This window comes from Papio anubis, chromosome 14 (assembly GCF_008728515.1).
Source record: "Papio anubis isolate 15944 chromosome 14, Panubis1.0, whole genome shotgun sequence".
In the NCBI taxonomy this organism is placed as follows: Eukaryota; Metazoa; Chordata; class Mammalia; order Primates; family Cercopithecidae; genus Papio; species Papio anubis.
This window is the reverse complement of record NC_044989.1, coordinates 32330313-32345407: the sequence shown is the minus strand read 5'-3', so window position 1 is coordinate 32345407 and position 15095 is coordinate 32330313. Positions and strand designations below refer to the sequence as shown.

At 37.3% G+C, this 15095-nt stretch overlaps 1 protein-coding gene across 18 annotated transcripts in view; it reads right to left on the bottom strand.

Moving 5' to 3' along the window:
* Positions 1–15095, bottom strand: part of BIRC6 (baculoviral IAP repeat containing 6) — a 258602-nt gene that overhangs the window by 90461 nt on the left and 153046 nt on the right. For 17 of the 18 annotated variants that reach the window (XR_002516594.2, XR_002516595.2, XM_021924740.2 and 14 more), the window contains 5 exons: positions 13827–14607; positions 10921–11064; positions 10367–10496; positions 3889–4020; positions 3281–3445 (listed from right to left, as the gene is read on the bottom strand). Coding sequence is in view for 16 of the 18 variants with exons in the window: in XM_021924740.2 (XP_021780432.1) it covers positions 3281–3445; positions 3889–4020; positions 10367–10496; positions 10921–11064; positions 13827–14607 (1352 nt within the window). In the remaining 2 variants the exon portion in view is untranslated. Of the gene's footprint in view, positions 1–607; positions 2216–3280; positions 3446–3888; positions 4021–10366; positions 10497–10920; positions 11065–13826; positions 14608–15095 lie in introns of those variants that run through there. The other variant, XM_021924741.2, reaches the window with a different exon arrangement.

Below are 15095 nucleotides of genomic sequence, written 5' to 3'. Positions count from 1 at the left end.
GATCCAAGTGGAAACACAAAATTTATGTTTGTGTGTATACACACATACACACATCCCTTATATACATAGCCTTAACGTAATTTTGTATAGTATTTTTGATTATTTTGTGCCTGTAATAAGGTTTGTGTACCCTGAACCATCAGAAAGCAAAGGTGTCACTATCTCAGCCACCCATGCCAACAATGTGTGACTGTTAGGCATCATCATCATTCCTGACTCTTAATCTACATGCTACCGATAGGCAGTTGTTTTCTTACATTTATTCACACATTAAGTACTTAACAGTAAAAATATGACATACCATTAACAGAGTGAAAAAATAATGTGTCAGGGCAAATAAGCAGCATAGTAGCATCACCAGGATACCTGTTTCAGTTATTAAACAAAACCAACCACAGGACTGGGCATGGTGGCTCATGCCTGCAATCCCAGCACTTTTGGAGGCTGAGGCAGGTGAATCACCTGAGGTCAGAAGTTCAAGACCAGCCTGGTCAACATGGTGAAACCCTGACTCTACCAAATATACAAAAATTAGCCAGGCGTGGTGGCGGTCACCTGTAATCCCAGCTACTCGGGAGGCTGAGGCAGGAGAATTGCTTGAACCCAGGAGGCAGAGGTTGCACTGAGCCAAGATCACGCCATTGCGCTCCAGCCTGGGCAACAAGAGTGAAACTAAATCTCAAAAAAAAAAAAGGAAAAAGCAACCACAAACAACAGCAGGCTTTCAGTCTTCACCTATGATGCTGTGTTTTTATTAAAAGGTTACTATAAACTGTGTTTTTTAGGTAAGAAGAAATATCAGAAGTAGCTGAGGGACCAGGAAGTGGATCCTACAGGGGATGAAGAGACATTCTGCTGGCAGGCTCTTAAAAATTCTTCTTGCAGAGTCATCTGCCTCATTAACATGGTTTTTAGCTCAGAAGACTCTCTTCAATTTTGAAAACTGACATGGTTTGTCATTCTGTTGTTAATGCACGCTGCCCTAGTCCTTCAATATGCCCACCATACATTTTCACCATGTCTTCTTCTATAAGCACCTTTTCTATGGTGTTAACTTGATCTTCTTCGTCACTATCATCACCCTGATTCAAAACCATTTCAGCTATTTTACCACCAGTCAATGAATGAATAACTGAAGCATTATTATCAAAGTTGAAAACTTCTTTGACATCTACTTCTTCCAGCTTACTGCTGAACTCTGAAGGTATATTTTTTACACATGTAAGGAGGTCAGAAATCATTTTTTTTTCACTTGACATACAGAATCCTTCAAAGTCACACACAGTTCATCATTATCACTAAACATAGTTGCAGGCCAGAGGTTGTGCCAGGCATGCTCAACTGTGTCTTTGTCACTGTGTTCCAAGTATTGGCAACAACATATATGGCATTCTTTAAACTCCTTTCGAAAATTTTCTGTACCCATGCCTCTGTTCACTGCTGCCAGCATGCTGTTCAAGAAAGGGGATTTATATTTTCTGTTCATTGATCTAAAGATACCCTGGTCACATGGCTGAATTAATGAAGTCACATTTGGGGGAAAGTACACAGCATAAACATTAGTTTCGAGATTTTTAGCTGGAGGATGAACTGGGGGATATCAAGTAATAACAAACTCCTACATCGTTCAGTCTAGCTTACGGGCAATACATACAAGTCACTGGTACAAAATGTTTATGAAACCAATCAGAAAAGATGTCTGTGGTGATCCGTACCTTTGTGTCAGCGTAACCATGGACTGGTAAGAAATTCACTCCTTGAAAACAGCAAGTGTGAAAGGTTTTGCCTATCAGAGCGTGTTTGTACTTATGTATGCCAGTTGCATTAGCACATCCCAGGACAGTTATTCTGTCCTTGGTATCCTTAATTCCTGGAGGGGCTGTCCCATCAACTGTAGTCCAGTGTCTTTTTTGGGACAATAACACCATAACAGTGATATTTCATCAGCATTATAAACTGTTCTGGCAGCAGATTTTCATCAGCCATGACTTTGGCAAATTTATCAAAGAACTTCTCCATTGCTTCATGATCATCAGATGCTTTATCACCAATCTTTAAAAATGTAATATCGTATCTTCTCTTAAACTTCTGCAACCAGTGTGTTGAATATTCACAGTCCCTTTCAACATTCAGTTCATCATGATAGATCGTTACTTGTTTCATGATCAGCATACCATTAAGAGGCACATGTTCACTGCCAACACTGATGGATTCACTATTTCAATACACAATAATATGTTCATGTTTAGCTTTATGAAGTGCTTTTTCTATTTTTCCTTAACCTCTATTCACCACTTGCAGCACAGAACATCAATGGTTTATCTTTGTTTGTTCAGGTCATATATGGTGGTCATTCCAACACCACACTCTCTTGAAAGATGTTTCACACTTACATTGCTGTCCAGTTTCTCCAAAAGCTTGTTTTTCTGTGCTACAGATAAACATAAATACTTCCTCTTTTTATTACTATTATCCATAGGGGCATCTGGGGCCTTTTTGAAATTTCCAACACCACAGAGCAAAAAAACAGTTATGCACATACATGTTGGCACCATATGGGGCATCGTGGGAAACCTGCTGTTGGCACGTCTGGCATGCACATGTGCAATTTTGTTACCCACTGTGGATATGTAGGGGAGAATCGAGCATGCTAAAAAATACCTGAAGGGGGCTGGGAAGGTCTTTTTCCTCTTGCGGACGCTGAATAAACTGTGTGTTGTGTACCTGTGTTTAGACTGCAACCGTCATATGAGGTCAGATGTGGAATTTTCTACTTGTGTCATGTCAGCACTCAAAAAGTATCAGACACTGAATTTTTGGATTAGGGATGCTCAACCAGTTATCACCTTGAACAACAGACAGGATAGTGCTCAATAAATTTGTTTTATCTGGGAAGAACATAAGGCTTAACTACCAGTGGTCTAAGAGTTCCACTGCTTGAACTAGTCCTACAAATTTGCCCCAGGATGTTTCCTAAATAACTTGTCATGAACTCACTAAATATTTATTTCATCAATCATTTCGTGGCACACTGACAGAAAAACTTAGAAAACCAGTGAAATAGAAATATATAACTTGACAGTGTTAAACAGGACATGTAATAGATTACTACTTTGCTCTCACTTCTCTTCAGAGGAACTGTATGGAAGAGGAAGTCTCACTAACTCATTGATCTCATCAATGGCACCTGATTAAAATGATTTTGGTGATTGTGCCTCTGATTTACATAGTTTTAAGGCTACTAAAATTTCTTTGATGTTTATTAATTGTGGAATATTACCTGCCAAGAGTTTGTGAAACAGGTGAAACACTGGGACAGTAATTATTTTGTTGGCAGCCTCTGCTCCTGAAGTACTTCCTATTTTATCAGGTATTGTCCTCCCCCTCCTGGATGGTGGGCGAGGTGGTGTAGCTGACACAGCACGTTTAGACTGAGACTTCAGCCCTAAAAGAAAAGGATCAGTAAGATTCTACATAGTCAACACACCAATATGAAGGAAAACAGTGTTTTTTAAATATTTTCATAAGGCATGCATTCCTAGCTAATGTCAAAAGACAGAAATGTTCTTTCTAATCCAATATCTAATCTCCCAATTCTATTCATCCTTCATGACAATAAATAAGTAATTTTGGCATTGCATCTGTAACTTTTTTCCTAAACAGTAAAAACTACAGCTAGTTGCTACAATCTCTGAAATACAGATGACAATCCATTTAGTGGAAACTGAAAAAAAATAAAATAAAAAGATAAAAATCTAGTATTAAAACATCATTACAAGTCAGCTTTGTATGTTAGTACATTGTATTACATAAATTTCCTATAACTAAAATAGTAGTATTTTATAGAAACCCAAACAAAATCAAGATTATAAAAAATAGAAAGCATACCAGAGGCAACAACAACACTGTAATTGTCTTGAAATCCATTTTCCGCTTTAACTTTTTCTTTCTCTTCATGGTTTTTCTTTTCTTTGTCATCTTTTTGTTCACTAATTAATTTAGCTGTGATACTTGGAGTATCTGTAAGAAGATATTATCTAAAATACACAGCTTTTCCAAATCATTAAGAAGGGAAATAATAAATATTTCAGAGAAAGATTATGCAAGATAGTATTTTCCTTAATACTAAGGCAATATAAAGGAATTTAGGAGAAATAACATGAGGTAATGGCCTGATATCTAATCTTTACTGACATTGATGAAGAAGACTCACCACTGTACTTAAGCCAGAATATTTAAGTTCTAATCTTTATAAAGTATTATATACAGTATTTTAATGGTGCCACCTCCAGAAACAATAAAAACCAGTAGCATGAAAACTTGCTTTATTTTAGCCATAGTTCAATGTGCTTGGCAACTGCATCTAATTCAGTCCTCACAACGTAGAAATCAAGAAAGAATGTTATTTTCAAAATGAAGAAACAGCCTTAGAAAGGCTACTGATATAATCTGTAGACGGCAAATATGGGACTCAAGTGCAAGATTTAGTCTACAGCATTAAACTAGACTTCTGCTTATACTGCAAACGAAAGTATAAAGGAACAAATTTCTGTAACCGATTTCCTGTTCTGTTAATTTTTATTTAGGCCAAACACAGGAATCTTAGACAACAAAATAATGTGTTTTAAAATTTAAAGTGTTTTACTTTAAAAAATGAGTATTAAGGGCTTTCATAGATTGTTATTACTCTCTGAATATTTCTTTCATTACTATGGCATATAGCACACCACTAAAAATTATAAAATAAATGGGTGATCATATAACGTGATTTAGTTATTAAGAAATTTAAAGGCTCAATGAATTGTTTTGAAATCATAATTTTTTTCACTATATAACTATTATCAATTCTCCAATTGTCTCTCTCTCTTTTATTTTTAGACAAGGTCTCGCTGTGTCACCCAGGCTGGAGAGCAGTGGTGTGTGTAATCACGGTTCACTGCAGCCTCAACATCCCAGGCTCAAGTGATCCTCCCACCTCAGCCTCGCAGGTAACTGAGACCACAGGCACATGCCATGAATTTCTGTATTTTTAGTAGAGAGTAGGTTTTGTCATCTTGCGCAGACTGTTGTCGATCTCTTGGGCTCAAGCCACCTGCCTGCCTCGGCCTACTAAAGTGCTGGGATTACAGGCATGAGCCACTGCATCTACCTCAATTCTCTTTTTACTTCCCTAATTTAACACAATTATGATCCAGTCTTTTATGTTAAAAAAGTTGAGATAATAAAACAATAAACAACATCTTTTGCAATAACTCCCATTTTATAGTTTTTAGTATATGAAAGTGATTTCAATTTATACAGCTTGTTAATACTAATTGCTAATTGCCTATAGACAGTTTTGTGAGGTAAAAAATTTTATACACATTGCAAATGCATGGTGCAACAATACATTTTACTTTCTAACAAAAACAACCAAGCAACAAAAAGTGGCAAACATACTGACACAGGTCAGAGTGAAACATTTAAATAATAAGAAATTCACAAAGTTAATTCATAGCATAATCAGGTAAGAAAAACACATAAAGAATATTAGGTAATAATTTACTTAGTGCAATTAGAAGTTTAGCCAATTTTCATTTATTACCCTTATTTCAAAAGTAAGTATAAAGGATAAAAGCCATTCAAACACTGAAAAAAGTTTTCTCAACCTCCTTTTAAAACTGCTCTGGTTTCTAATATTAATTTCATTTTTTATTTTTTATTACAAATTTCTATTTTATTTTTTTCTCTGTACTTGAATGGATGCAAAAAGCTGCTCTGTTTTAGAATTCCACTTCTGGCCAAGAAGGAATTATAAGGATCAGGTTCATTCTCCCACCTGAAATAACCATTAACTAGAAATACATATTAATAATACTTTTCAGACCCTGAGCATCAGGCAGGGCAGGGCAGTGATGCCTGGGTGAGAGGAAACCAATGAGATGACTCCTAGGATTGTGTGAGCTGTCTGGAAAAGAATTCCTAAGTCACAGCTCAGCACAACCTAGGTGTCACCCTAGACTGAGGATACAAGAGCCGGGAATCCAGGAAGAAGAGATCCGCATCTATGCAGATTTGCATCTAGAGATCTGGAGATCCCTGAATCTCCAAAGATCTATATAGGGTCTTCAAGACTTCAAATGTACTGATGAACATATGTGAGCAAACCACTGAAGGCCAGCAAAGGTACTACAGAAAAGCAGCAGTGCAAACAACCCCAGGGTTTCAAGGAATAAAATGCTTTGTGTTCTTAGACATCTAGTGAATTCCTAACAGAGTACTCACAAGGACAGAGCCTTAATAGTGGGGTCAAATGGGATTTAGAAATGCATTTTCACGGTGGCTCAAGCCTGTAATCCCAGCACTTTGGGAGGCCGAGGCGGGTGGATCACGAGGTCAGGAGATCGAGACCATCCTGGCTAACATGGTGAAACCCCGTCTCTACTGAAAATACAAAAAACTAGCCGGGCGTGGTGGCGGGCGCCTGTAGTCTCAGCTACTTGGGAGGCTGAGGCGGGAGAATGGCGTGAACCCGGGAGGCGGAGCTTGCAGTGAGCCGAGATCAGGCCACTGCACTCCAGCCTGGGAGCACAGCGAGACTCCGTCTCAAAAAAAAAAAAAAAAAAAAAAAAAAGAAATGCATTTTCAAACCTGGTACTTTAATTCTACTCTAATGTAGTACATATTTAAAGGTAAAATTCATTAAAATTAAAAATTCAATTTAAAAATTTAGTTTCTTAGTCTCATTGCATGTGCTTAACAGTCACCAAACTAGACAACACTGGTTTATAAAAAAAATACCAATAATTACAGTAAGTCTGGCCTTAGATTAAAAGCTGCTCTGATCCTACTTACAAAGATTAAAAGCAAGTCTAAAAGCAACAAACTGTTTTCAAATAATATCATTACATTTCATGAAAAAATAAAATACGTATATTAGAATACAAAATATTTAGCACCCCAAAAAGTAAAATTTACATTGTCTGGCATCCAAGAAAATTCTCCAGGCAAATAAAGAAGCGAAAACATACAATCCATAAGGAAGAGAAAAATAATACAAACAGACTACTATGTTCAAGAAAGTTGAAGAAAATCTATATACTTTCAGTAAGGGCAAGGAGATATAAAAGTTCTAACAGATCAGACACAGGAAATTATCCAAAATTTAAAAATAGAGAAAAAAAATGATAGGGGGAAAAGAGGAAACACAGATTTGGGGAGGTGTCAAACAACTTCGCATAGCCTAATAAGTGAGTAACTGTAATTATAAAAAAAGGGGAGGCAATTATTGAATAAATAATTGCCAAAATATTTCCAAATTTAGTGAAATATAAAATACACAGATTCAAGAAATTCAATAACCTCTAATCATAAGAAATGTGAAGAAAAAATTGTAAGGCACACAATCATCCTACTGCTTAAAACCAGTGACAGAAATTTGTAAAAGCAAACAGACTGACACACAAAGGTTATTATTTGAAAGTAATATTGTTGGCCTGCTGTGGTGGCTCATGCCTGTAATCTCAGCACTTTGGGAGGCTAAGGAAGGCAGATCACTTGAGGCCAGGAGTTTGACATCAGCATGGCCAATACAACAAAACCCCATCTCTATTTAAAAAAAAAAAAAAATTAGCCAAGTGTGGTGGCATGCACCTGTAATCCCAGCTACTCTGCAGACTGAGGCAGGAAAATTGCTTGAACCTGGGAGGCGGAGGTTGCAGTGAGCCAAGATCACGCCACTGCACAGCCAGGGGGACAGAATCCCAGCTACTCTGCAGACTGAGGCAGGAAAATTGCTTGAACCTGGGAGGCGGAGGTTGCAGTGAGCCAAGATCACGCCACTGCACAGCCGGGGGGACAGAGACTCCATCTCAAAAAAAGAAAGAAAAAAAAAAAAAGACAATGATAGAGAAAATAATAGGTCACTTCCTTTTTGGCTAGTTTTCATATTCTCTTGTTGTCTTTGCCTTTTTTTTTTTTTTTTTTTTTTTGAGATGAGGTCTTGCTATGTTGCCCAGGTGGTCTGGAACTCATGGGCTCAAGTAATGCAGAGAAAGACTCCATCTCAAACAAACAAACAAAAGAAAGTAATACTGTCAAAAGCTATAGATAGTAGGTAAATTTACGGAGGCAATACTTCTGAATTACTTATTCTTATACATGTTGATATAATATAAACATACAAGTCAATATATCATAAAATATGGCTAAAGAGTATAAATCTACTTCAAAGAACCAAAAAAAATTGCCAAATAGAGGTTACACTCAGCACATATAACTTTTGAGGTAGTGTACTTCCAAAGCAATTAGCTTTATTTTTGTGCAATATAGAAAACTATTTTGTAAAATATTTTGAATGCTAGAATGTTTTAGAATAGCATTCTTCCACAGTAAAGACTAAAATGTTCAATTTTCAGTTATTTTGTATTAGAATGTCTACTTTTGCACTTCAAGTTAAACATATGAAATATCAATATCAATAACTGAGCTTTAGTGCTCTTCTCCACTTTCTTCATTTATTTAATTTTGTTTGTATGTTTTTTGAGAGTGTCTCGCTCTGTCGTCCAGGCTGAAGTGCAGTGGTGCAATCTCGGCTCACCGTAACCTCCACCTCTAGGGTTCAAGTGATTCTCCTACCTCAGTCCCCCAAGTAGCTGGGACTACAAGTGCACGCCATCATGCTCAACTAATTTTTGTATTTTTAGTAGAGGTGGGTTTCACCATCTTGGCAAGGTTGGTCTCAAACTCCTGACCTAAGGTAACCCACCAGCCTTGGCCTCGTAAAGTGCTGGGATTACAGGCGTGAGCCATCATGCCCAGCCTATTTATTTGATTTTTAATTTTCATTTTTCTTCATCATGTAGAAGGGACAATTTCAGGAAACTGATAGAAAATACCCTCTAACATCAAATTTTCAAAAAAGTTTCTCTGTAACAGATAGGGCAGTCATTTTCAAATAATTTTTTTAAATATTTATAATAGTATGCTAACAACTTATAAGTTGTAAAACGGTAGGAAAGAATTATGATTTTATGCATACACAGGTTAGACACAGTGATTGTAAAGCAGAAAACAATCTTGCCTACCTATAGTGATTACATCCATTCACATGGTTTCACTTACCATCTATGTATGGTAACAACTCCCAAATCTCTTCAACTCTTACTCTGGGCTTCAGATTTGTATTTTAAACTGATAAATAGACGTTTTCAACATTTTTCTTAGATACTCCTATTACTGCTTCAGTTCACAGCTTCCATTAAAAATTTAGGTCCCTTCTTATATATACAGATAGAAATATACCTACTTACATTTATGTTATAACACTAGCAGACATTTCTAGTTTATTTTAGAAGCTGACAACAGACATAAGATCACAACTATCTTGTGGGGTGGAATGTCTATCTTGCTCATGTTTATCATCTTAGGACAAATTTGTGCTTGCACTTTGCAGATGCTCAATAAATTCACTCACTGATTAATTAGAATTTCAGAAAGGCAATACACTCCAACTATCTAAAGTTGATATGGGCCAGGCGCAGTAGCTCACACCTGTAATCCCAGTACTCTGGGAGGCTGAGGCGGGAGGATCACTTGAGGTCAAGAGTTCGAGACCAGCCTGGCCAACATGGTGAAACTAAATATACAAAAAAATTAGCTTGGCGTGGTGGCACAGGCCTGTAATGCCAGCTACTCGGGAGGCTGAGGCAGGAGAATTGCCTGAGCATGGGAGGCAGAGGTTGTGGTGAGCCAAGATCATTCCACTGCACTCCAGCCTAGGTGATAGAGTGAGACTCCCCTCTTGAAAATAAATAAATACATAAAATAAAAAGTTGACATGCCTTTGTCATCAAAACCTGCTTTTTAAAAAAGTATTCCATATGTTGTTTAAAGGTATCATCCTGTAAAATACAGGCAAGAACCTAGGAGAAAATGTTCTCTCTGCTTTATTCACTGACTACAATAAACAATAAGGTCACTAGTCAATTCTACCTACTCCATTTATGTCTTGATCACTGATCACCATCTTCAATTTAGTAAATGTTTATTAATTAGAATCTTGCTATTCAACCTAATATCCTGCAATTCATCTAATATAAAATGACCAGATGGTTTATTGTGAGAACATGCCATCAATGATCTGTCTGTATTTCTAGCTGCCCATTTGTCACAGTGATACTTTAAACCATAAAATTAGGGGTGCCTAAATGTATTTTACATTTTGTCCACTTGACTGGCTTCTTACTTATGCTTCAAACTATAAAGATGTCATGAACTTTTCTAGTCATTAATGGTTACCAAGTGGATGCACAAATAAAGTTATAAAAACAATAAACCTCCATATATATGAAACATAAAGAAAAACTAATACTTAAATCTGACTTGCCTGACACTCTGTCAAGAACATCTGATAATGTTGTTGAGACTGGCAAATGAAGAGTACGGAATTTGTGGCCTGCTCCATACATTGGATGCTGGATGACGTGGCTAGTAGCATTAATTCTACCTTTGTACAGCTGAAAATCAAGAAATCAAAGAAATCAGGAAGTAACTTTTTGGAATACATATTGTTATAAAAAAATCTCAAAAACACCTAAGAATAAAATACTCAATAAATACTACAAGATATAATTAATTTAGATATGGCATATTTGTCATGATTTGTTGGTCAACTTTTGCATTATCACTCTGTACCTAATATTTTTTCATTTTTTTCCACAAATCAAACTATAGTACTCAGGGTAAGGTAAAATTATGTTATTCCTAGGCATGAGGGAGAGTGCTATTCTGAAATTGTCAAGTTCTGCCATTAGGTACAAAAGCTGTGCTAGTTTCAGTTTGCTACATTAGAAGTTAGAACATAGAAGATAACTGCAGGCTCTGATATGAAATTATAAAATACATGTATACACAGCCAATGATTAAGTGTTAAATACTCACTGGACATGGAGACTGAAGAAACATTGTCACTTTCTCATCTTCCAGCATCAACTGTAAAAATAATCTTCGTATAAACCCTGAAATGTTCCCAGATGTTGGAAGGTTCCCTCTTTGAGGAGATGTCTGAAATAGTTCACAAAGAACCTGGCAAGACAAAATATTTAAAAAGTTAAATGCAAGATTTATATGCAGCTTTTTATTTTGAAAGATAAAAAGGAAATAGAAAATATGAATTAAGTTTATTTTAACATATCAAATCAGCAATTAAAGAACAAATGTCTCTGGGGGTCTAGGGTTTAAGATTTTTTTTTTTTAAGGAGGAAAGAAATGATTTTATCTTAAAATATATGAATACTGAAGGAGATAAAAGTGTAAGAAATGTATCCAGGGTTAGAAAAAATTACTACTAAAGGGTGTGCACATAATGAATACCTAGCATAATGAACTTCTGTTAACTTTAGTCAATATTGGTGTGGTTATCATAAAATAAAAATTATGAAAAAAGTACATTAAAAATATGTAACAAGGCCAAGCGTGGTAGGTCACGCTGGTAATCTCAGAACTTTGGGAAACTAAGAGAAGAGATCACTTGAGCCCAGGAATTCCAGACCAGCCTAGGCAACATGGTGAAACCCTATCTCTACCCACCCCCCAACCAAAAGAAAATTAGTTGGGCGTGGTGGCATGTGCCAGTAGTCCCAGCTACTTGGGAGGCTGAGGCAGGACTGCTTGAGCCCAAAAGTTTCAGTGAGCCGTGATTGTGCAACCGCTCTACAGGCCTGGGCAATAGAGATCCCGCCTCACCCCACCCCCAAAATATAAATAAAGCCTTAATAAGAAACCAAAAGAGAAATCAATGGGACACAAAGAGTTCATACTACCCAGAAGCACAAACCAAATTTTCAAATACCTACAATCATGCCCTCGGGTGAAGCTGGTAATTTAAGCACTTTCTTTTAATATGCATATTTAGCAGCGATATTTTCCCAGTAATTCATTACTACAGGCAGTAAAATATCTTTCTCTTCTACTTCTGTTTTGTTTTGCTTGTTGTTGAGACAGGATCTTGCTCTGTCACCCAGGCTGGAGGGCAGTGGTGTGATCTCAGCTCACTACAGCCTCAACCTCCTGGGCTCAAGTGATCCTCCCACCTCAAGCCTCCTGAGTAGCTGGAACCAAAGGTGCAAATCACCGTGCCCGGCTAATTTTGGTTATGATTTCTTTTTTTGGTAGGGAGGAGGTTTTGTCATGTTGTCCAAGCTGGTCTCAAACTAAGCTCAAGTGTTCCACCCACCTTGGCTTCCCAAAGTGCTGAGATTATAGGTATAAGCCACAGCACCCAACCTGCCTTTCTTCTTAATAAAACTAACTCCTTCAATATTTTATAAAAATTACAATATCTATTTTTCTAGGTACTACTAAAGTTTGACTTGAATGAGCACTATTAAATAAGAAGGGGAAAAGTTATTTACCAGTGTCTACCATATCTCATATAGGCTCTATGCTAGGTATGTTATACAAATTAAAATATTTAACCATCTCAAAAAAATCCTTGAGGCAGGTATTGCTAGCCCCATTTTATATTATTAACCCATATGCCCAAGGTCACATGAGGTAGCCAACAGCAAAATTTGGCAAACATCTAACTAGAATTACTCTTGAAATAATTCTACCTTTCAGGATTTTTTTGGGCCACATAGACATAATATATGATAAATTATCTTCCACTTTTTTTTTTTTTTTTTTTTTGAGATGGAGTCTCGCTCTGTCGCCCAGGCTGGAGTGCAGTATGATAAATTATCTTCCGCTTTTTTTTTTTGAGACAGAGTCTCACTTTGTCACCCAGGCTGCGAGTGCAGTAGTGCAATTTCGGCTCGCTACAACCACCACCTCCCTGGTTCAAGCAATACCTCTGCCTCAGGCTCCCGAGCAGCTGGGATTCCGGGTGATTGCCACCACACTCGGCTAATTTTTTTGTATTTTTAGTAGAGACAGGGTTTCATCATGTTGGCCAGACTGGTCTTGAACTCCTGCCCTCAGGCAATCTGCCCACCTCAGCCTCCCAAAGTGCTGGGATTACAGGCATGAGCCACCACACACAGTCTATCTTCCACATTTTGTATGTGATTTATGTGGAGTCTCCTATCTGAAACCTAATCTAATGCCCATGTAAAGAGATGTAAACTATCAGTATGGCAATCTCGTTACACAAAAATACAATGCCTCAATGCACATACAGTATTCAGTGACCAGTGTCAATACTGTTCCAGCAGCTGAAATTTTTTCTTGGTCTTTTTCTTTTTGTTTGTGGAAAATTTTAAAACGAGGGTTGTATGATCCAGCTAGGATCCCAATGCATTTGCCAGTCATCTCATTATAAAGAAGTGATTCAAGTGACAGCATATTTTGAGGGGGAGAAAGGAGATATCAGTACTTTCTAGTTTAAAATCGGATCCTTAAAAGCACTCAACACCTACCAAATTTATTTATTTATTTATTTATTTATTTATTTATTTTTATCTTTTTTTATTTTTTTTTTTGAGACGGGAGTCTCGCTCTGTCACCCAGGCTGGAGTGCAGTGGCCAGATCTCAGCTCACTGCAAGCTCTGCCTCCCGGGTTTACGCCATTCTCCTGCCTCAGCCTCAGCTGGGACTACAGGTGCCCGCCACCTCGCCCGGCTAGTTTTTTGTATTTTTTAGTAGAGACGGGGTTTCACCTTGTTAGCCAGGATGGTCTCGATCTCCTGACCTCGTGATCCGCCCATCTCGGCCTCCCAAAGTGCTGGGATTACAGGCTTGAGCCACCGTACCCGGCCACCTACCAAATTTATTATCACCTGGCCTTTATACATGGCCCTTTCTTATGTAATACAACAACTAAAACATAAGTTAGTTTTTCTCTTACCTGTGCCATCAGCTTTTGATTATTTGGATGGCATGAAATGCACTGCAGAAAGAATGCAACAGTTGCATTCTCAATTGCTGTGCGCTGTTGAGTAGTCAATCCTGTTGTAGCAGCTGAAGAAAGAGAAGCTGATCTTGCACTGGTCTGTTGTGCACCTAAATTATGGCTTCCAGAAGTGGACCCAGAGTGACATAATAAAAACAGAAGTGCTGTCCAGAGTGGATTCACTTCAGAACCACCAAGCCAATCTTTCATAATATGGCTATTGCCAACTTCTGTCAAAAACCTAAGAATAGGAGCAACTAGGTCTGCTGTGATGGGCATCTTATTACATTGTTGTGGAACATGATGGCGTCTGAGTTTGTCCTGGGAAATATCTATTGACTGAGCAATGCTTTCTGAGTTAGAAATGTGGCTAAAGCAGAAACTAGCCAGACTCCTCACAAGAAGAGAAGGCAAACCTGAGTCTAGTAATTGTTTAATAGCTTCAGGAGATTGAGAAGAGGAAGCAAGGGTAGCCAAATGTGATTCAGTTAATGCGAGAGGTGCTTGTGCATTTTTAGAGTCATCTGTTAAAGATGAACTAAGATCCTGCTTTTTGCTATCATCTGTCATGGACAGTCTATGGTGACATTGCACTGGAGGAGGGGTAATTCCCATCCAGCCCATGAGCAAAGAAAAATAGTTTGGGTGTACGTGACACATTGAGCAAAGTAGACTGTCAACAGCTTTCTTCAAAACCATATTGCAGGGAAGAGACATGGACCAATTAAAAAGTAACCTAGAAAAATAAGAGATATCATATTAATGATACAAGTTTATTTTTAGAAGAAACTGTTTCAAATATTTCTATTATAGTTCAATCTATACTCTGACACATTATATACTTTATTTGACATTGAGTAACATAACATTGCAAGATTTAAGACTGCATATATATGTATGTATATATATATTTAAAATTTAAGAATGTAGGTACACTGGAAGTTGAGTTAGACTCGTAAATGAGTACAGAAAATCAAGTGAACTATTTTAAAATGGTTCTACCATTCTGTGTGACCTAAAAAAGTCATGTAGAGAAACAAACAAAAAAGATCATGCCAAAGAAATGGCTGACATTAAATTCCGCATGACAAATGGCTTAAATTCATGTTTGCAAATAAAAAACTATCAGTGAGGCTCAGTAATTAAGTCATGGATTATGCCAACTGCTAAGGCCAAATATGATGACCTACTAAAGAACAATAGGCCCACTTTTTATGTGTCACA